The sequence below is a fragment of the Indicator indicator genome, chromosome 29 (assembly GCF_027791375.1).
Source record: "Indicator indicator isolate 239-I01 chromosome 29, UM_Iind_1.1, whole genome shotgun sequence".
NCBI classification, from domain to species: Eukaryota; Metazoa; Chordata; class Aves; order Piciformes; family Indicatoridae; genus Indicator; species Indicator indicator.
In genome coordinates this window covers 10091367-10114405 of record NC_072038.1, presented here as the reverse complement: position 1 = coordinate 10114405, position 23039 = coordinate 10091367, and the positions used below count along the sequence as shown (strand labels likewise).

General features: G+C 43.0%; 1 protein-coding gene across 1 annotated transcript in view; it reads left to right on the top strand.

Moving 5' to 3' along the window:
• CEP112 (centrosomal protein 112) overlaps window positions 1-23039 on the top strand; it is a 161741-nt gene that overhangs the window by 86890 nt on the left and 51812 nt on the right. Inside the window, exon 20 of the mRNA XM_054393864.1 lies at window positions 13086-13316. Within this exon, the coding sequence (XP_054249839.1) occupies window positions 13086-13316 (231 nt within the window). The remainder of the gene's footprint in view (window positions 1-13085; window positions 13317-23039) is intronic.

Here is a 23039-nt window from a genome sequence, read left to right as displayed (position 1 = left end):
CTCGAATTGGAAATGAGAGCTGCAACACAGATTTAAAGCTCTGCTGTCTGATTTGTATTCAATATACATGTCACTGCGGGACAAGCTAGGCTAGGCCGGGCTGGTTCAATAAAGGGAAAGAAACAGTTTCAGCATCTGAAATCCAGGGAGGGAGGGGGAAAAGGTGCCAATTAATTCTTACCTGCTTTACCTGAGTATTGTGTCAGGTACTTGGGAGATCACTCTCATTCCTAAAGCTGTGCAAAGAAACCCTTGTGGTAACATTGCTTTGGCACCTTCTGCATCAGGGGCGGGGAGAAAATCGGCAGCATTAATCAAGGATGGCTTCTCATGGAGTCATTTATATGGAGGGCAACGTTTGTTTTTCTCTGCATGAGTTTCAAGGAGTTTTAGGAGAGATGCCTTGCCATTCCTTTAGAGCAAGAGCCTTCATTAATGTGCTAATTAGGGATGCATATGGAGAAAACTGAAATCTCTGTCTCAACAAATTTGTCCAATGCCGTTTGTCAAAAGCAGCAGCTCGTGGTGTTCAAGAAATCAGCTCCCTGATCTTTGGCCTTCACGTTAGTGGAAATGTGGTACAGAGTCATGGTTTCATGGTCAGATTGTTTCCTTCAAAACAGTGATGCTTTCCAGAAAAGTAAAACCAGATTTCAACAGTCCGCAAATTATGTCCTCCAAAAGACTCTGCTTCATTGTTGTCCAGCAAGGGGACTGCTCCATTTGGTGCTCTGCCTCCAGCCAACAGTTTCTCCTTCAAGCTTTTCCCACAACTTCTGTTTCCTGCCAGAGTATTCCATTCAGGAGTAATACATTCTTCCTGAGCTCTTCATGCAATTTTGAGGTTGGGGTGCTTGTCTTCTTTTGGGGGGTGGGCGAGTAGTAAATATGAACACGGATCTGCATAAATGGACATTTTGAAGGTTTCTTTTATTTTGCTGGTATGTAATAGAATGGACATGTTTAGTTTGCATGAAGATTTCACATTTAAACTATATATTAATATTTATTCACAGTACAATAGATTCCAAACCGTTGCATAAATAACTCTGAAGCAATTCCTGCCGCAGGATGCAGTAGCCTATTTGTCATTCAGAAAACGAAGTGGCATCAACTGAATTCAAGGACAAACTGAGAAGGATGAAAAGGATAGAGATCAATGTAAAGGTGCCAGAGGAAGATACTGAGCCCAAAATACTCTCGATTCCAAGAAAAGAAATGTTATGCACACAGGTTTCATTTATTTTGTACAGATCATCCTGTGGTTGATCTTGTCTTTCTGAACTGGCAGCTGTGGAGCATGATGCTTCCAAAAGGTCTCTGAACTCAGAAGCCACTGTCGAGATGATGGGAAGAGTGCAACTGGCACTTGAGGATGAAGGTGCAGTGAGGGGGACTAGAAATGGTGTCAGTTGTGTGTGAGTGCACAAAGCACAGAACAGCATCAGCTGCTGCCTTGACTCCAACCTAACACTTAGGCTGAGGTGAAGAATTCCTTCTGCAGATTTTCATCCTCAGATGGAAGTGACAAATGTGTTTGATATGATTGACACTAAAGGTGGTCAACTAGAATAGGCTCCTCCTAATTAGGAGTTGGTAACAATAAGGAGAGGGTCAAAAGCTGCCTGTGTGTGTAATTCTGCATCTGATTTGTGTAAGCAGCTAATGTACAGAGAAGAAATTACCACAACTCATTGACTGCCATAAATGCTGCAGTTCTTGTTACTGCCATGCAGAAATGAGAGAGTTCTTTAAAGTTGGAACCTGATTATTCTTTAAAGTCTCAACCTGTGACAGTTTTTAGTTCTGAAGCTACTGGATTTTGGGACATCTGCCCACACATATTGCCATTCATGAGACCAAGAATGAGGGTTTCATGCTTGGTTGAAGACTGTCACCTTTAATATAGCAGCATGACATCAGTACTGAGAGTTTCCTGTGTATTAGGAGCAGAATAGTACACACAGGGCACAGCACCTCAATCATTGGCCCAGCATTAGGTTCTTTAGTTGGCTTCTTGTAGTCATGCTGGAGTTTTGAAAAAATGTTCTTTTCCACCTTGGTTAACAGTCTGGGCAGAGCTTGGGGAGTAGCATGAGCTTTGAGTCTTCCTCAGAGCTGCCTGTTGAGGAGATAATCCTGGCAGATGACCTGAAGAGGAGTTAGCATCCAAAATTTCCACTTGTACAAGTATTAACTTCAGAAGTTGTAGATGGGAGACACCTTATTGTTGAGCGGCTTGTTCCTGAGGCTTTGTATCCACATCTGGTCTTGTGTTTGTCCTGTCAAGTTTTGCCACTGATGACAATTTCCATTGCAGTCACCATAAACCCTTATGGGATGTGTTTGTGGGAAACTTCTGGAATATTCAGATGTGTTTTGAGCAGTAATTGAAACAAATGCACCCAAAAGAGAACTGTGTGATGCTTTTCTGGGTGGGTTTTATTTGGGGGTGGGGTTGTTTTGATTTTTTAACTCACAGTGAAGTCTTTTCATTAGCTGACAGGGCAAAGACATTCCTCCTAGACAATACAGCCTCTTCTGGGGGCAAATTAGGAATTATAATATGTTTAATTTTGCTGCCTCATAGAGATGAATGTCTGTAATAATCCTTAAATCTCTCATACATCAGGTCTGCATTTAAATCAGAATTACATGTTGGTCAGGGAATGCTGATGATTTTACATTTAATACGTGGAGAATCTAAATGCAAATGTTTTTTAAAAGCTTTGATTTTGGGGATGCTGGACACAGAAATACCCTATCAGATTGACAAGTGGAACTTCTCAGGCAGCTGCAGAGATCTTTAGCTTCCATATTCTCTTGCAGGAAAATCCTGTCAGTAGCTTTTCTTTACTTTCAGAACAAACTTTGCTCTAGTGTTAGTTCAGAACTGAACATCACAGAATCATGGAATGTTAGGGGTTGGAAGGGACCTCCAGAGATCACTGAGTCCAAACTGCCTGCCAAAGCAGGATCACACAGGAATGCATCCAGGCAGGTTTTGAAAGTCTCCAGAGAAAGAGACTCCACAACCTGTCTGGGCAGCCTGCTCCAAGGCTCCATCACCCTCACCATGAAGAAGTATCTCCTAGTGTTGAGGTGGAACCTCCCATGTTCTGTTGTACCTGTTGTTCCTTGTCCTGTCATTGGGCACTACCAGAGAGAGCCTGGCACCTACACCTCAGATATTTATAGTTGTTGGTAAGATCCCCTCTCAGCCTTCTCCAATCTAAACAGCCCTGGGTCTCTCAGTCTTTCTTCATAGGAGAGATGTTCAAGTCCCTTCATCATCCTCACAGCTCTCCGTTGGACTTTCTCCATCAGGTCCTTGTCTCTCTTGAACTGCCGAGCCCAGAACTGGACACAGTATTCCAGGGGTGGTCTCACCAGCACAGATTAGATGAGGAGGAGAACCTCCATAAACTTGCTGGATGCACTTTTCTTAATGCACCCATGCATCCAAGGGAATCTTTTTCCTTTCCCATCCTGAAATACAGAAAATGAAGCTTTATGTTTTTACATATGTTTTCTCTGATCTTTTTCAAAGCAAATGCAATACATCAGGTACTCAGAGACTGTTCTGGATCTGTCTTCCAGGCAAAAGGGCCAAGACTTTTTCAGGTCTTAGAACTATTAAATGGAAAATGTATTTACATTTATCTGACTTCCAGGTTGGTCAGTAATCCTTTCACTCACCCATGCACTGTATTGTTTAGCTACATGCCTGTAGGCTTCAAGTTCTTCCATTTGACTAAAAATCATTTTCTTAGGAAGGCAGTGACAATAACCAACCTATCTCAAGTTCTGCTTTCTAGCTGCTGTTAACTAAATTAGAATCAAGTGGACTTATGTAAATGAAGAAATCAAAATAAGCTCTGTTAATTTTAAGCTCTTTGTGGAGCTGTTCAAATAGATGTCTGATTTTCTTTCTCTCCCTCCCCCTCTCCCTCCTCTCTCTTCCCCCCCCCCCCCTATTTTTTTTAAGCCCACTAGTTTGTAGCTTAAGTGCCATTTACATTAACTGGGATTTAGGAGCTAACTGGCTTCTTTAAAAGTCCAGATCTATTTCAGTGCACTCCTTCTGGGGAGAAAAAAGATCAAAATTTGTGTTTTGCTTCAGACTGTGTCACAGCAGCTTTGCTCCCCCTTTCTCACATGTAGACACAGGTGTAGAAACAAGAATGGTGCTGATCCTTTCAGTGGGACTTCTCCTTTGGGCATTTGGATGCCTGTGCCCTGCATACTTCTTTTCAGCCTTCAGAAATCTCTGGCAAAGTCAGTGAAGAGTTTGGGGTTTGGATTACTTAGGGAAATGTTGCCTAAGCACATTTCTCTAGAGGAGTGACATGGATAGACTTTTCATTTGATTGAAAATGGGGGCTGAGCAGAAGGAAACTTCTCTTTATTGTTCTTCATGAGTCAGCCCTTCCATCATCTTTCAGGAAATGCTTAAGATGTAGAACAAGAGGAGACAAGATAAAGCAAGTGCATTGCTGAGAAAGAAAATCTAAAGGGTGCTGGACTTCTTTGGAGACTGTTAACTGCAGGTGATACAAATGAAGGTGGCCACGATTTGAATATGAAGGAGAGTGATGTTTAGCCTCCAGCAACACTCTACAGGGTGGTGTTAAACCTGCTCCCACCCCTAACTAACACCCATGCAGACATAAACTGAGCACATACTTTGATCAGATTCATAAATGTTAGAGGCGTTTTTCAGAGCATACAGAGTGCTGAAACAGGCCAAGTAAAAATCTTACAAAGGAAGTCTGACATTTAGAAGCAGCTTAATGCTGTTAAAATTAATAGAATAAATATGTAAGTTAGCAGCTCAACACCTACTTTACAAGTCCTAGTGGGCACTTTGAAGAGAGATGTCAGAGGTACATTTGCAAAGGTGAGAAAAGCTGAGATTGTGTTTGAGATGGAGTTGATGCTCCTTTGTGTAAGCTCAGGATTCAGATTTTACCCTGCTGAACAGCAAACATTTTACCTCTAGCACTGTGGTTGCCATCTGCACTGCTTCTGCATCAGTTTTGGCACTGAACATTTATCTGAGTCTTGAGAGCTGCCGTTCCTTGTATGCTATGCAGGTTACTGAGCACAACTTTGCTTTGTGTCACAGTTTTCCTATAAGAGAATATCTAGACAGCCTGATTTCTGATGTGAACAGTTGATTAATGCACAGTCATAACTTCACTCTCATCACTGCTATGTGGTCATGTGTAGGAGGAAGGAGTCTCCTAGTTAAGCTGTGCAGTAGCACAGCACTATAGCCAGAATTGTTTTCCCTCAAGAATGAAAACAGGACTGGAGGAAGTGGATGCAAGCTGTGCCAGGGGAGGTTTAAGCTGGGTGTTAGGAAATATTTCTCCACTGAAAGGGTTATCAAACACTGGAATGGTCTGCTCAGGGCAGTGGTGGAGTCACCATTCCTGGAGGGAGGTGTTTAAACAATGTGTGGACCTGGTGCTTAGGGACATGGTTTAGTGATGACCTTGCAGTGCTGGGTTGAAGGCTGGACTGCATGATCTTGAAGGTCTTCTCCAGCCAAAGGTATTCTGCGGTTCTGATGTAGGTATGCACAAAATACTACAGAAACATACAATAAAATGCATCTATGAGTATCGAAGTTTTAGCTTTTCTGATATTTTACTGTTCCCAGGAAATCCTAGATTATAGATCAGGACCACTTGCAGCTATGGTGGTGCTGGCAGAGCTCCTGGGCTTCCATGTTTGCCTGCAGAGGAGCCTGCACATCTCCATGCGTTCAGGAAGGTTCAATCAGCACTCTTAGGAGATGAGATCAACCTGTTGGTCATTGAACTGTTGTTCATTTTCTCTTCATTTCACACCATTTCACTTATCTGATTCCCTTAATTACCATATTTATGGGTCTGTGTGTTCCTACCCAAAAGGCATTTGAACTTGACAGTGTAATAGATTGTGCTGTGAAAGCTGAATAGCTGTTTATTACTTATCCCTGCTAATTTGGGCTTTGTCACATCATTACCCATGTGATAATGTGGGTGACATTTGTGGCAGTGCTAGGACTCATAATGGTGACAAATTGCTGATTTTACTGGTCACAAGAAAAACTGGGTAACAAAGGCTTCACTTTTTTTAATTGAAATCTCTCTGGTACAGAAAGTATTTGCACTATGATGGGTTAAAATGGATGTAATTGAGTTAATTGCAGAGCTTTATTTAGAAGATGACATTACAAACCTGAGTTTCTAAGTTTTGATGCCTCTTGCTGATGCCATGTCCTTTTAAAGTATTGGCTTAGATTTGATACCCCCTCAAGTTTAGATTGTAGCTGAGGCATGATTCTTCCTTCAGCACTGCTGTGTACCCTTTGTGTCATTGTCATCTTAGCTGCCAGCTGGCTGAACTGGCCAGCTGAAATTCATCTGGCATGGAGAAAAGCAGGTATGCTGGGGCCAGTGAGTCTGACTCAGTGGGATGCTTTGTGGACAATAAGATCAGAGAGCTGTAGGACTGTGCCTGGCCCTTGGTGCAGCACTTGGCTGCCAAACTCTTTTATCTCTTCAGGGTAAAAATCATGGGGATAGTTCCCTAAAACCCGAATGAGATCAAGTTGTTGTGCCTCAAAACTGCAGTTAGTGAGCCTCATTAATATAAACCAATTTTGTTTTAAACACAAATCAGCATTACACACCTTTGAAGTTCTTACAGCTATACTCTTTTGCTAAGCTTAAAGCTGCAAACAAATAGTCTTTGTTTACTTTTTCTGCATTCTTTTATGTTGGATGCATTGCTGATTTTTGGGATGGTAGCAAAACTTGTCTGTTTCTGGGGACTTTCTAAAGCTTTTTTTATTAATAAGAAACCTAAAGTAGTTCAAATTCCCACTTTGAACAGATAATCCCTTCTGAGGTATTTAATAGTAAGTACCTCACCAGTTGCTGTGTGACTGGGATGGGATCCTTCACCTACCACTTGGTTGTGGGTAAAAAGGGACTCATGGTCACACTGAATCACTGGGTGTCTCTACTTTGTTCTTTATTTTCCTTTTAATTCCTCATCATCAAAGTGAGATTTGTTTTTACTACAGACTTCCTGTCCCTTGACTGGACTGATCTACTTTCAAAAATAATCCAGTACCCAATAATAAAAGTTATGTGTACTTCATCCATCTCTGTCACATCACACAAGACACAAGGAAACAAACCTCCCTTTGAGCAGGCTTCAGCTGATGGTTTCACGTCTCTCACCGCTCAGATGTGTGCCCTCACTGGAGAAAATGCTGAGAAAATGCTGAGGAAGTCTTGGCACACAGAGCCTGAAGCTGTGTGTTGGTGGTTCAAATTGGGCTGTTACTTACAGGCTCATATTTTGAGTTATTGTCCTAGAAAGGATCATTGTGATCATCTAGCCCAACATTGGTGTCTGAACTAAGGCCATGGATCTGCTCAGAGGTTTGGGGGGTGGTTTGCTGTGTTGTTTTGTTAATGTTATTTTGTTAATTAACCACAGCAAATAGAGACCTGTGCAGTCATCTCCAGCTGAAAGTAAGATAGCCCAATGCAGAAAACTGTTGAAACTCCATCTGAAGAGGGTCTTGGTCCACTTGAGAAGCAAAGTAGTCTTTAAAAGTTCAGCAGCCTGGTTATGCTTGGCAGGGAGGAGCACTGAAGGGTTATTGCAACTTCATGTGCTGGGAGGTGTTAGTCACTTACTGTAAAACTGCTGAAGCAACACCTAAATGGCTCTAGATCTGAGCCTCAGGGAATAAATTCAGAGCAGATTTGATCTTAGCTTCTTCATTACCTTGTTTTTGTGACTTTAAAATGCCCTCAGTGCTATGTGAAGCTGAAGGGTGATGGGGTGGATGTGGTTTGGTGTGTGGTACATTGAGGGGGAGACAGTGAAGTCCATGTATTCCATCAGGGAGCATAAAAGATGTGGTCATGCTCCAGCCTCTTCCTTAGAATCTGATCCAAGTAAGTGCTTCTTTGGGTTGAAGTAGGAGCTCCTGAAAACCAAAGGCAATATTTATTTATTTTCTGTCTTAATTAGCCTGTAGTCATTCAGTCCATTTCTCCTCTCTGTTGCATGTAACTGCAGCAGCATTTCAGGCATCAGCAACAGATTTTAATTTAAACTTTTTGCCAACTTTATATTTTCTTATGCAATTTACTTTTTAAAATTAAGAGCACATGTTTTCCTTCCAAATAACCTACAGTACATTTATTGGCATTTTAAAGAGGCCAAAGTGAGTGAGCAACCTTTCTTTTTTTTTCTTTCAAGTCTATTTTTTCCCTACAGGCAAATTGCTGTGGGCTTACGACCCACCCTTTTTATGACACTATTTCAGCACAGATATTCTTAGTTAGAATTCTGAGTTATTCCTTTGAAACAGAAATAGAAGTCTCTGTCTCAGCTAGCAGTTTCTTTAGCTGTGTGGTTGTCATACGTGCATACACATACACACAAGGGTGCCATAGGAAATCTCTGTCCTGTCACACTGTTTGCATATTTGTGTGTTTGTTCCATTTGGGAGACTCTCTGCTGTTTGTTTGCCTTTATGTGGATTAAGAGTCACTTTACAAAATGCTTTCTTGTTTGGAAGATGGCACAGCCACCCTGTGGAATCACTCTGGACTTTTTAGATGAAGAAAAGATACTGAGCTCTTTTATTTCATTTACTCACACCAGTACAACCAAAACAGGCTATAGCATTTTGATTCATAAGAGGTAGTAACTAGGAATTAAATTTTGGACCTATACTATAAAATCTTTGTTTCTTTTGTTTAAGTCTTATGTTTAGCACAAGAATAACTCATTCTGGTGGAGTGTTTTAGATGGACATTTCAGGCCTCATCCAACCTTAAACACCCCCAGGAAGGAGGCATCCACAACCTCCCTGGGCAACCTATTCCAGTGTCTCACCACCCTGATACTGAAGAATTTCTTCCTAAGATCCATTCCTCCTTGTCCTATTGATAGACAAACTCAAAGTTGTCTCATGCAGCAAGTTGCTTAGTTGTAAGCTGCTTCTGCCAGTGACTTTGTTTATGGGAAAAAATAATCTGGCTGTGAGAATTAGATTTATTTTAAAGTAATTGACAAGAACTGTGTCTGTGATCCCCAATATAAGCTTTTTCCAGTCACTTTGGAGAGATTAGATGTCTCTTAACATCATCTTACCAGCAGTGAAGTTGCTCCAAAAGGACTCCTCTAATCACATTAGTTTCACTGCCATCACCCTGTCTTCAGATTCTTTCTTCTTTCCTAATAGAGCCAAATCTGCTTTTGCCATCTATTAGATCCAACATTAATGCTCCTTTGCATATTAATTACTGTTGCATTAGCTAAAACATTCAGCCCGTTGTCTTTTGACTCCCCAGGTCTGAACCTGAAGGCTTGGGCCTCTTACTTTTGCCATGTGGCAGCAGAAAACAGTTTGAATTTTTCTAATGGCTGTTTATAAGAGTTATTGAATATAGAATGAAGTAAAGCAGAAAGATGTAACAGTTGAGTCAGGAATTCACCCAGGCTCTATTTTGGCTTGTAATATGATTTATGAATGAATTTTCCCTCTATTATAAGAAGCTAGCCTTGGCTCCTTATCCTAAATGTTTTGTGAAGCTTTTTGGAAACTTCTGAGCAATCCCATATTTTAGTTTCACTTATATGGGGGAAAGGGGGGGAAGTTTAAGAAAGTTGGTTTTTGTTTAAAAAAAAAAGGAAAAATAAAACCAACAGGAAAATGGGAGTGGAGGGGGAATGAGCTCTCAGAAAGAGCACTCTCAGATTAAAAGATAATTCATAGAATCATAGCATGGCTTCAGCTGGAAGGGACCTTAGAGATCATCTACTCCAACCTCCTCACCACAGGCAGGGACACCTCTCAATTAGACTTGGCTGCTCAAGACTGCATCCAACCTGGCCTTGAACACCCCCAGGCAGGAGGCATCCACAACCTCCCTGGGCAGCCTATTCCAGAGTCTCACCACCCTCGTACTGAAGAACTTCTTCCTCAGCTCCAGTCTAACCCTGCTCTGCCTCAGCTTCAAACCATTCCCCTTTGTCCTGTCTCCAGACACCCTTATGGAAAGTCCCTCTGCAGCCTTCCTGTAGGATCCCTTTAGCTATTGCAGGCAGCTCTAAGGTGTCCCCAGAGTCCTTCCTTCTCTAGGCTCCAGCTAGAGCTCCCCAAGCTCATCTTCATAGCAGAGGTGTCCCAGCTCTTGGATCATCTTTGTGGCCCTCTGGATTCAATCCAGCAGCTCTCTGTCCTTCTTATGCTGGGGACACCAAAACTGGATGCAGTATTTGAGGTGGGGTCTCAGCAGAGCAGAGCAAAGGGGCAGAATCCTCCCTTTTGCCCTGCTGCCCACACTCCTCTTGATCCAGCCCAGCACACAGCTGTCTTCTGAGCTGCATGGGGGCACTGCCAGCTCATGGTGAGCTTCTCATCAATCAACACACCCAAGTCTCTTTCTTAAGAACTATCTTCAAGCCATTCTGTATTCACCCTGTATTTGTGCCTGGGATTGGCCCAACCCAGATGCAGGACCTTGCACTTTGACATGTTGAACTTCATGCAGTTGTCACTGGTCCACTTTTCAAGCCTGTCAAGACCCTTCTGGATGACATCCCTGCCCTCAAGTGAGTGCTCTGCACCACACAGCTTTACTATTTGTGGCAGAACTTGCTTTGGAGCAGCTGTTAAAAACCTCAAATGCCACATATGTCAGATGAGAAGTCAGACCATGTCATCCTGTAGAAGCTGGAGCTATTATCTTCATTGGCCCAGCATTTCTTTGGTTAAGTAAAAGTCAGGCAGGCTGTCATCGTGTTAGCATCTTGAGGTGACATTATTTTCCCAAAGAATTCTAAAGGGATATTGTAGGTTATCATTATACACTAAAATGTACTTTACATTTTCAGTCTGTGTAGAGGTTTAATAAAAAATTCAACATGTAGAGGAAAAGATCAGGGAAGGAAGGAAAGGATCTAGTGCAGATTACACTATATGAAACATATGTTGGAGATAATGCTGATACAGCCCAAGTATGTGGCCTGTGTTGTACTTCTGTATACAAATGATGTGCTCATTCCACCTCTACACACACACACACACACACACACACACAGAATTTTACCTTTGACATAGGAGGGAATCATGCCAATGAGTAATTAAGAAAGCATGGAAGCAAAAAGTTAGTCCTGCAATAAGTTCCTGAGCTGGTGAATATTATTTAATACACATTACAGCTGTGATAGGCAAAAGGACACAACTGAAGGTTTGAGGGGAGGCAACGTGTCTTTTATTACACCAGGGAGTTCAAATAGTTTGAAGGAAATAGGCAAACTTTCAAGCCTTGAGGTTTTTTGTTGGGGTTTTTTTTTTTTTTTTTTTGTTTTGTTTTGTTTTGTTTTGTTTTTTTCCCCTCTCAGCTCCAGTATTTATAACAATCTGCCTGGGGATATTAATGTACAAGGCAATATATCTGATAGTCATTGCCCAACTTTGGTCAGAAATGAATGTTTCTTTTTCAAAGAATGTGGTTCTCAGAGACTGCAAATAAATTAGCTGAATGCAGGCAGTATATTAAAAATGTCTAACAAAGGAAAATAGTAGCTGGGGAGGGAGATCAGTTCAGAGCTCCAGAATCAGTAACTGGCATTCCAGGGAAATGGGAATACACATTTTCATCAGCTTTTCTTGTGAAACCTTTAATAAGCTTGAGCTGAGTCACCTACATCTGTCTGGTAGAACATCAGTTTCTCATCTCATTATTATCACATCCTTTGGGAAAGAATTCCAGGGAACTGCAAAGTTACTTGTGATGGTTGGGGAGGGTGAGGAGGAAGGGGAAATGTTGTGTGAGTGTTCTGGTGAAAACACTCCTCTGCAGAGTTAGGTTTATGAACAAAAACACCTCTCTACTTGCAACATCCTCCAGGACAATGGCTTTAATGTCCCAGGTGTGATGCTTCTCTGCTTCATACTCTGCCCTGGTGAGACTGCACCTGGAGTACTGTGTCAAACTTCTTTGCTGTAAGAGTGCTGGAGCCCTGGAGCAGGCTGCCCAGAAAGGTTGTGGAGTCTCATTCTCTGGAGACATTCAAAACCCACCTGGATGTTGTGATCCTGGACAACCTGCTGTGGGTACCCCTGCAGGGGTGTTGGACCAGATGATCTCCAGAGGTCCATTCCAACCCCCACCTTGCTGGGTAATTGAAGAAGCTGCAGAAGAAATGCAGTTAGAAAAGTGACTAACAAGAGTTACACAGAAGTGTGTATCTAAAGTAATAAAGGTGCATGCTGCTATAGGGTAGCAGTGTGTACTGTGTGTACTGGAGGAGCAACACAGTTTTACCACACGCAACTTCCACTGCTCAGCCTTTCATTTTCCTCTGTGGAAGGCAGGTGCTGAGCTGCCTCCCTGCTGTTCTCCTCTGCTCCACAGTCCCCACTTCTGCTGCCACCCCTGTGTCACACAACCTGTTTTGCTCCTGAGCGCTGAAGGATAATCTGTGCTCACATAAAAGCCAGTTGTGGGTTCTGAAGTCTGTCTCTTGCATTTTGAAGGTCGTGTGTCTTATCTCTACTCTGTTTGCAGAGTCTTGAGGATTCTCTGCATCTCTCAGCATGCTCTAGTTCCCTCACCCCAAGGAGGATGTTCTTTGATTCCTTCCTGGTGCACGCTGGCTCGTTCTGATGAAACACACTCTGTAATCTGTAGCAGTGAGTGATAGAGACTGATGACACATTGATACCTCATTAGAAGGTGGCAGGTCATTACTTAAGGAAAACCAAAGACAACATGGACGTTATACATGGTGATTATATACCACAAAATAAACTTCTTTACCTACAGGGCCACCTCATCCATAAATGCAAATCTTGCTGCATCCCTGTGTTGGGCAGGGGGAGCTGTATTCATCTGCACACATGTAGAGAAGGAGAAGAGCAAGATGAGTGGTCAAGAAAAGGGACAGAGAATCCTTTGAGTCTGCTTCCTACCCCAAACAATATGTCTGAGGAAATCAAATGGGTTTGGGTTTGTGGTGCTTGTTTTTTACTTAGTTTGCTTTTATTTCAGGTTATCTGTGATATGGACAACCAAATCCACAAGCTGAAGGAAGAGCTGATTCAGGTAAAGGCTCAGCGGACACAGCAACTGCTGGAGCTGAACAATCAGTGGGAAGAGGAGAAGCAGAGGGCAGCTCGGGACCATGAGACAGCAATGAAGAAGCTGAAAATGGAGGCAGAGAAAATGGCATTAGACCTGAAAAAGATTCACACCACAGAAACAGAGAGAACCTTGGACAAGGTAAGAAGTTCGCATAGGGCTGCTCCTTGTGGGTTGGCAAAAGGGTGTTCTGCTTTAAGAAGAGGGAAAGTTCTTAAGGAGGAACAAGTTTGGGCTGAAACTGCAAGGAATTTTGGTCTAGCTGCTAACAATGGCTGATCTGCTTTTGCTTGTGTGCATCCAGTGAGCAAGGGTTGTGTGAAAGGCTTGAAACTAGAAATTAATGTTTCAGCTCCATCAAGGCTTCCCTCCCCATTCTGTTCAGCAGGGCCACTGGCTGCTGGCTGAGCACCTTGCATTCAAGTGTTTCACCACTTTAGGGAGGATTTGAGCTAAACCATCTGAGTTTTATTTCAAAAACTAAACTAAAAAAAAACCCCACCACTCTACTTAGTATTTATGGTGGATGCTGTGTGTAGGTAGGCAGATAGTTGTTGAAGTAGCTTTTCTATGCATTAGTGCAATAAATCAGGCATTTTATTGCAGGGTGATGTACAGTGGCACAAATGAACAATCTGCATATAGTGTTTGAACAGCCTTTGTGCAAGTGACAGTTCATTTACCTGCATCAGGTTCTTGGTCTGTAATTTTAAACAGCATTTGGAGGATTATGCTGGAAATCAGCCAGCCTGAAGCCATTAAAATGGCTGTGATCAACAATTCAGAATCTTTTCTGAATGTAAGGAAAGCTCTGCTTGGCATAATTATTTAAAGCCAAGGTCATAGAAAGTATTTAAACCTTTGAAATTCATCATTAAAGGATTAATTTTAACTCAGGAAGACATTGTCATTTTTGCTTAAAAATGGAATTTGAATCTCAATTCTTTTCTTTCTTTGATCTTTTTTTTTTTTACATGTGTAGTATAGCAAAAGAAAAGTTAACTTCTTTACATCCTCAAATTAAAGTTACAAATAATCCTTCATAGGGCAATATCTTTAATAGTCTTGAATTGTCATTTCTGTCAGAAATACTTTTCTTTTTTTTTAAATTTGTTGGATTTTTCTTCTATTTTCAAAAGAAAAATTGCTAATTGTAAGCTATATTAGCTGCTACTGAAATAGGTTTTGGTTTTTTTTTTTCTTTAACCTACTTCCCTATTTTTACTTCTAATCAGAAGAGCAAATGTTGAGTAAAAGATAGAAGGGAGGGTAAAAATGTCTCTGTTGGAAAGCCTTTCACAGTAAAAATACTTTGAATTACCTTTAAATACCTGAATTACCTTTAAATCATTGTTGACCATTCTGTGACCAGAGCTGTAGAAATTGGCCATAAAGTCCAAAAGTCAAAGTAGCTTAAAGGGGTAAACTCCATTTAAAGCCCAAAAGTTAGAGTTTCAGCTAACTTGGTTCAAATCTTGATCCTAGTAAAGTCCACAGAACTTTGATGAAGATTTTATGCAAGGATGCGGCAGGGAAGCATCCTAATTGCTGCAGAAGTCTTGAAGCTTGTTTTTTAAAGTCTTTTTATTTTTCTAGCAAGTCCTGTTACCCTGAAATTTAAGACAATATGGGAGAAAAATTTGTCTTCTAAATTTACTTTTTTCCCCTGCCAATTCTGTAAAGATTGCTGGCAAATCCAAGGGGAAGCTGATTTTCACTGTTTAGGCTTGGAAGATCTGACTGTTCAGCTTTTCTGAAGGTCAGTCTGTCCCCAAGTGATGGATCTCATTCCTCTGTGGTCTCTTCTGTGAGTAATGCTGATTTCTGGGTGGATTGCCCAGTGTAACTGTGGACTGTTGTTCATGTGAACATGCAGGCACACAAAAGAGATGGCTTACACTTAAGAGAAAAGAAAAATTGAAGTAAAAATGGATAGAAGGAGATACAGGATTTGTATAGTATCCCCTTTGCTCTGCTCCAGAAGGGAAGAGAACAGAGGGGCAGAGGCAGAAAAAGAGTTTTCATTGAAATTCAAATATTTTTTTGGTATTCATAGACAGCTCTTCACAGACGCCAAAGAATAGTTTGGATGGAGGGGTGGTTAAAGATCATTAAGTTCCAACATTCTTGCCATGAGCACTGGACCAGGTTGCTCCAGGCCTCATCCAACCTGGCCCTGAACACCTCCAGGGAGGGGGCATCCACAACCTCCCTGAGCAACCTGTTCCAGTGTCTCACCACCCTCACTGTAAAGAATGTCTTCCTCATCTTCAGTCTAAATCTGCCCTCTTCAACCTTCCATCCCTTCCCTCTCATCCATCACTGTAAGCTCTTTTCAATATTTAGGGACACACAATTTAATTTACTGAGGTCCTTAGTCTTCTGTTCCTTAAAAATCTGAACTTTGAAGACAGCAGGTTGTTTGCTGTACTATTTTAGTTGATTCATTTTGGTGGAGATTGCAGCACACAGTGCTAGGAGGTTGCTCAATAAACATGGCATGATAATGGCTTTGAACTGGTGATTCTGAAAGGAGCTATCTTTTGACAGTTATTGCATCTCCCAGTCAGGGATGGTGAGTGGGAAAATATTTAACAGGTTGCCAAAGGACCTGCACCATAGGAAAAACACACACATATCTCTTGTGGAAATAATAATAAAGGGAAAAGTCCAGGATTTTCCAGTGCCTTTCCCTGTGGCAGGAATTATTCTAATTTAAACACCACTTTCTTGAAAGCCAGCTATAGCTGACCTAAACATGCACATTCTGAGTAGTGTTGAACCTGGTGTGGGCAAGCTGGGCACCTCAGAGGCTTCTCCATGCTGGTCACTGCCCCTGAGCTGCTGGAGGAGGTGACAAGGTCTCCACTTGCACTGCAGTCAGAAGATTTCAATAAGCATGGTCCTTATCACCAGCCTGGTGAGGAGAGGCAGAGCTGAAATGGTACAGGAGCAGCTTGGTGTTTGCTGGCCTAATGCAGGGGGGAACTTTCCTAGCTGGGGCAGCACTCATCTTCAGCCTTGATTTCTGCTGGCCTAATGCAGGAGGAACTTTCCTGGCTGGGGCAGCACTCATCTTCAGCCTTGATTTCTGCTGGCCTAATGCAGGAGGAACTTTCCTGGCTGGGGCAGCACTCATCTTCAGCCTTGATTTCTGCTGGCCTAATGCAGGAGGAACTTTCCTAGCTGGGGCAGCACTCATCTTCAGCCTTGCTTTCTGCTGGCCTAATGCAGGGGGGAACTTTCCTAGCTGGGGCAGCACTCATCTTCAGCCTTGATTTCTGCTGGCCTAATGCAGGGGGGAACTTTCCTAGCTGGGGCTGCACTCATCTTCAGCCTTGCTTTCTGCTGGCCTAATGCAGGAGGAACTTTCCTGGCTGGGGCAGCACTCATCTTCAGCCTTGATTTCTGCTGGCCTAATGCAGGAGGAACTTTCCTAGCTGGGCTGCACTCATCTTCAGCCTTGATTTCTGCTGGCCTAATGCAGGAGGAACTTTCCTAGCTGGGGCAGCACTCATCTTCAGCCTTGCTTTCTGCTGGCCTAATGCAGGAGGAACTTTCCTGGCTGGGGCAGCACTCATCTTCAGCCTTGCTTTCTGCTGGCCTAATGCACGAGGAACTTTCCTAGCTGGGGCAGCACTCATCTTCAGCCTTGCTTTCTGCTGGCCTAATGCACGAGGAACTTTCCTAGCTGGGCTGCACTCATCTTCAGCCTTGATTTCTGCTGGCCTAATGCAGGAGGAACTTTCCTAGCTGGGCTGCACTCATCTTCAGCCTTGATTTCTGCTGGCCTAATGCACGAGGAACTTTCCTAGCTGGGGCAGCACTCATCTTCAGCCTTGCTTTCTGCTGGCCTAATGCAGGAGGAACTTTCCTGGCTGGGGCAGCACTCATCTTCAGCCTTGATTTCTGCTGGCCTAATGCACGAGGAACTTTCCTAGCTGGGGCAGCACTCATCTTCAGCCTTGCTTTCTGCTGGCCTAATGCACGAGGAACTTTCCTAGCTGGGCTGCACTCATCTTCAGCCTCGCTTTCTGCTGGCCTAATGCAGGAGGAACTTTCCTGGCTGGGGCAGCACTCATCTTCAGCCTTGCTTTCTGCTGGATGAGCTGCCACAGCTTCAGCACACAGAATCCCTTTACTGCTCACCTCTTTAGATGCAACATGGTAGTTAGATTAGAGCACAAACCCACCTCATTAGGTAACAATAAGATATTTTAATGTCCTTAAGGTCAGATAAGCCATGCTGGACATAACTCTGCAACTACCTGAAAGGAGGTTGTAGTGAGGTGGGTTTTGGTCCGTACTATCAAGTGATGGAATGAGCAGAAACTGTTCTATGATTCAATGCTTCCACTGGTGACTCAGTTCAGCAGGGAGGCAGGTGTGTGGAGATTGCATCAGAAGCACCTGGAACCTGAAGACTACTTGGCCAGGTGTAATAGATGGTACGAAGCTTGAGAGCATTGTCAGGTTGGCCAGCAATGACTAAAAGCAAGAGACAAACTGCCTCTCTAAGTGCGTGCAGATGTGAAGCTTGGCTAGCACACGTGTTTGTAACGTTCATCTGTGGTATTTTCTTGGCAAAGAAAATGAGCATTCAGAAAGCATGACCCCAGCAGATCAGTAGACATGCTAACAATGCTCCAAGGAAGCAGCCCTGGAACTCTGAAAATCCCTCATCAAGAAAAGCCTCTCTTTGAGCAGTGCACATGAGTAGATTGGAGTGGGATAGAAAGGGTTGGGTTGGGGTTTTTTGTCCTCCCTCAATAATTTTCAGCATTTAGCTTTTTATTGACTTCTTTTCTATTTAAATAGATATTTTGACTCATCCTGTTAAATCTTTTTGCAGGTTCCAGGAACATCTAGTGCTTTTTCAGTGCTGCTTTTCTTGTGGAGAAGTAATTTACATTTTTGTCTATTGACTGTACCAAGGGCACATGATATTTGATTACAGGATGAATCACAGAATCACAGAATGTTAGGGGTTGGAAGGGACCTCGAAAGATTGAGTCCAACCCCTCTGCCAGAGCAGGATCACCAAGAGTATGTCACACAGGAATGCATCCAGGCTGCTTTTGAATGTCTCCAGAGAATGAGACTCCACAACCTCTCTGGGCAGCCTGCTCCAGGGCTCTGTGACCCTTACAGTGAAAAAGTTTTTCCTTCTGTTCCTGTGGAACGTCCTCTGGTCCAGCTTGCACCCATTGCCCCTTGTGCTGTCACTGGACACCCCTGAGCAGAGCCTGGCTCTGCCTATCTGACACTGCCCTGCACACCTTTATAAACATGAATGAGGTCACATTCTCCAAGCTAAAGAGCAGTTCAGTCCTTCCTTAGGCATCAGGCTTAGTGATGCTGGGTGGATGAACTAGCCATAGGATGAGGTCCAGTTGGCCATGCTCACTGGGCGTATTTTCATGCTGCATATGTAGGAACATCTTTAATTCACAATATCTGTTCAGTACTCATACAGATGAGGTCATCCTGTTCAGCACTGGCAAAGAAATAGAAGATGAAGGGAAAGAATATGACATCTTCAGAGATTAAAGAGATACTCCAAGAGATACTCTTAAGAAGTACTGAGTTCTCTCTAAGCTGTTAAGTTCCTTCTGCCCATTAGCATTGCCTGCTTTCCATTAGCTTACGTAGCTGCATGCTGGCTCCCCAGCTCTTGTTCCTCTCTGCCAACTCTACATTTCATTAACTAACAAAATGCTTCCATCTTTGTCTCTAAGACTTTCTGGGAACTGGACCATCTCTACAGCATTTCTGTAGGTTCCTGCTTAGACTTGTTAGCCTAATGGAGTCTTTGATCTGAGTGACACCTTTCACTTCATTAACTTGAACACTAATAGCCCTGGTGTAGATGGCAGGGTTTGTGTGAGCGTGCAGCTGAACTATCTGCTCCCCCGTGGCAGCGATACCCTGCTTATTTACATGGGGTCACACAGGTCAACCATAAAATGGGGACATGTATTCTTCCCAAGCATAATGATATCATTAAACTGGGATATAATTATCACAGAAATGTATGTTTTTCTCCTTGCTGAAAGCATCCAGTTGGTGTATATGTGCCAGGTTCTTCAGACTAACGTTTTAAAATGTTTGCATCTATCACATAGATTCTTTTGATGAGGCCATAGCTAAGAATAAGCTCAAGAGGCTTTAATTCATAGATTTATAGAATGGTTTAGGTTGAAATGGACCTTGAAGATTGTCCCGTTCCAATTCCCCTGCCATAGGCAGGGACACCTTACACTAGCCCAGGTGGCTCAAGGCCTCATCCAACCTGGCCTTCAGCACCTCCAGGGAGATGGCATCCACAGCCTTCCTGGGCAACCTGTTCCAGTGGCTCACCACCCTCACTCTGAAGAATTGCTTCATAATCTCCACTCTAAATCTGCCCTCCTCAAGCTTCAATCCCTTTCCCCTTGCCCTATCACTACAAGCCCTGTAAAAAGTCCCATCCCAGCTTTCTTGGAAGCCCCTTTCAGGTACTGAAAGGCTGCTCTAAGATCTCCCCAGAGTCTTCTCTTGTCCAGGTTGAACAGCCCCAACTCTCTCAGCCTGTCCTTATAGGGGAGATTCTACAGCCTTCTGATCATCTTTGTGGCCCTCTTCTGGATCCACTTCAGCAGCTCCATGTCCCTCTTATGCTGGGGGGCACCAAAACTGTACACAGTGATGCAGGTGGGGTCTCACAGAGCAGAAGGGGAGAACTACCTCCCTCATCCTGCTGGTCACACTGCTTTTGATGCATCCCAGGATATCATAATTCTTACCACAAAGTGTTGGATGTACCCCAAGTCTCTTAATCCTTACCATTATAGTCCCAAGAACTACTGCCTATGATACTATCCCTCTCTTCCAGAGCAGTGATGTTTATGTTGAGTTTGTGTTGCAGAATGTCTTTACGTTTACTTACATTTGGTTCTTGAACATTTCTGACACTGTGTTGGTGATTGACCAACTAATATTATTTAAAATGAGCCCAGTACTTTGGGTTTGTTGAAGAAATTCTGGCAGAAGCCAAGAAAATCAAGAAAAAAGTATTTCAGAAGGAGAAATGCTGTGTATAGCAAAGTTAGTGTCTGTTAGCACAAGAAGTTTTTATAGTACCTGTACAGCAAACCTGGCAACAAAATTTTGCTCACAGATGAGGGGAGAAAGTCAATTTCCTCTCTCGTGTGGCCACTTTTGTGTTGCTCCTTCTCATTCCTCTGAAGAAAAAGAAATATGATAGTGGGATATGGTCACAGGAATTGCATCATCCCTTAGGGGAGCCATTTGGAAGGGTCTTCAATCAACAGAGCCAAACATGAAGAAAAATATGGTAGAATAATCTCAGGAATATTTCACTCAAATGAGACTAAACAGAATTTATGGCTCTCTCCCTACTGAGATGTTTCAAAGCAATAGTCCCAGTTGCTCACAGAGAGTTACTCTGCTTCTGCCTTCTTTTAAAAAGTAAATGAAACCAACAACAACAACAAAAACCAAACAAAAACCCACCAAAACCAACACAACTCAGAACAAAGCAGAAAACAGCAGGTGAGATCTCTGCCCATCCACTGTATTTGTAGATCTGGTTCCAGAGATAACCAATAATAGTTGGTGTAACTGTCACTGTGGGGAGAATAGCCACCCAAGAGCATTAGGCTTCCTTTTAACATCTTTGTTACTGTTTGGAGAGGAGCTCAGCACCGCACTTTGCATTCACAAATAACACCACAGGGTTAAAAATTCAAATGACTGATGCAATGCTGTTAAGAAATGAGTAGCAGACCAGAATCTGCTTAATGGAGTTAAATGATAAATGAGGACAAAACACAGAATTAAAAAGATTGCTTTCAACAGGGCAAGGAGTGACAGCGTTAAAAATAGCTCTGTCATGTGGCTGGTCTTTCAGTACACTTTATTCACTCCCTATCTTATCAATTACAGTTGTTTGGGAACTTTGTGGGATTTTTTGTGGGTTTTTTTTGGGTTTTAGGGTGTTTTTTTTAAACCAACTGGTATTAATCTAAGATCTCTCTGTAAGTATCCACTGGTGGGGTTTTGTCTTCCCTCTCTCCTGTTTTTTAAGTCTATGTCCAAGCACCACTCCTTGTGCTGCTGCACCAGCGGCAATCTCTGCTTTTTCTCAGTTCTCTGACTTCTAGGCTGTCACTTTTGGTGTGTATTCCTAAGCTCAAGACTCACAAAATGATGAAGATGGTGGAGAAGTTGACTGCTGAATTGTTATTTACTGCCCAAGAACTTGGGTATTGTTGCTGGAAACTAGTAAGAGATCAGATTTAAAACTGGTGAAAGAAGGTAGTGCTCTAAACAACAGCTGCTTGACTTGATGTCCATGGGGGCTGTGGAGGCAGATATCATCAGTAAGTTCAAAAGAGGATTAAAGTTTTATGAGCATCTAGTTCATAACCAGTCACTAACAGGAATAAGAGGGAACTGAACTTGAACTTCCCCAATGTGACAGCGGTGGCTTTTGGGGACATAAGGGGACAGGTTCATAGATGCATAGAATGGTTTGGGTTGGAAGGGACCTTAAAGATCATCTAATTCCAACCCCCCTGCCTTGGGCAGGGACACCTCCCCCTAGGACTGGTTGCTCAAGGCCTCATCCATCCTAGCCTTGAACACTTCCAGGGGCCATCCACAACCTTCCTGGGCAACCTGTTCCAGTGTCTCACCACCCTCACTGTAAAGAAAGTTCGTGCAGTCTCTGCAGGCAGTATCTGGTGGGGGCAGTGGGCTTGGTGGCCCAAGAGCCTGACTTCTGGGGACATACCTGATGTTTGTAGTGCAGCTGATGTTTCAGTCTTGACTCTTCTGCTTCCAAAGTGCAGGAGCTTTTCCTGTGGCAGAGTGACTGTTCTAATTCTTTTCTCGATGAGCCTTTCTTCACTCTCCAAACAAACTGTAACACACCAAATTGGTCTTGTAATACACAATTGCTTATTATTTTAACCTTATTAAATATTTCTTAAAGCCTAATTGAATCATTACCTCATTCTCCCCTTTTTTTCCCCAATGCTATGTGTCTTGGAGTGAGCTGATTGCATGCATGTCCAGTTTTCTCTCACTTACCAGTTGTACTTATCTTTCCATCCCAGAATCCATTATAGCATTAGGAATAACACTGGCTGTTTCCCAGTGCAGTAGCTGATTGTAATGTGAGATTGCTTTTTTTTTTTTTTTAACAAGTCAGCCAATTCATTCTTACATCCCTTCAGAATTATTGAATGAATCCCATCTGGTCTGGGTGCAGGCAGTGGGATGAGGATAGATCCCACAGCTAGTGCCCTGTTACTGGCTTCCAGCACCCGTGGTGATCACTCCGCTTGTTCGTGGTTTTATTTATGCAAAGAACAGTTACTGATCATAGAATGGTTTGGGCTGGAAGGGACCTCCAAAGGTCATCTAGTCCAACCCCCCTGTATTAGCAGGGGCATCCTCCACTAGATCAGGTCACTCAGAGCCTTGTCAAGCCTGACTTTGAATATCTCCAGGGGTGGGGCCTCAGCTACCTCCCTGGGCAACCTGTTCCATTGTTCCACCACCCAGATGGTAAAGAACTTGTTCCTAACATCCAATCTAAATCTGCTTTTCTCTGATTTGAATCCATTGCTCCTTGTGCTATCACTGCAGGCATTTGTAAACAATCCTGCAGCCTTCTTGTAGTCCCCTTCAGGTGCTCCACTATTAGGGCTCCTCAAAGCCTTCTCTGCTCCAGGCTGAACAACCCCAGCTGCCTCAGCCTGTCCTCATAGCAGAGTTGCTCCAGCCCTCTGATAATCTTTGTGGCTGTCCTCTGGACCATTAGGCCCATGTCCTTCCTGTGTTGAGGATTTCAGA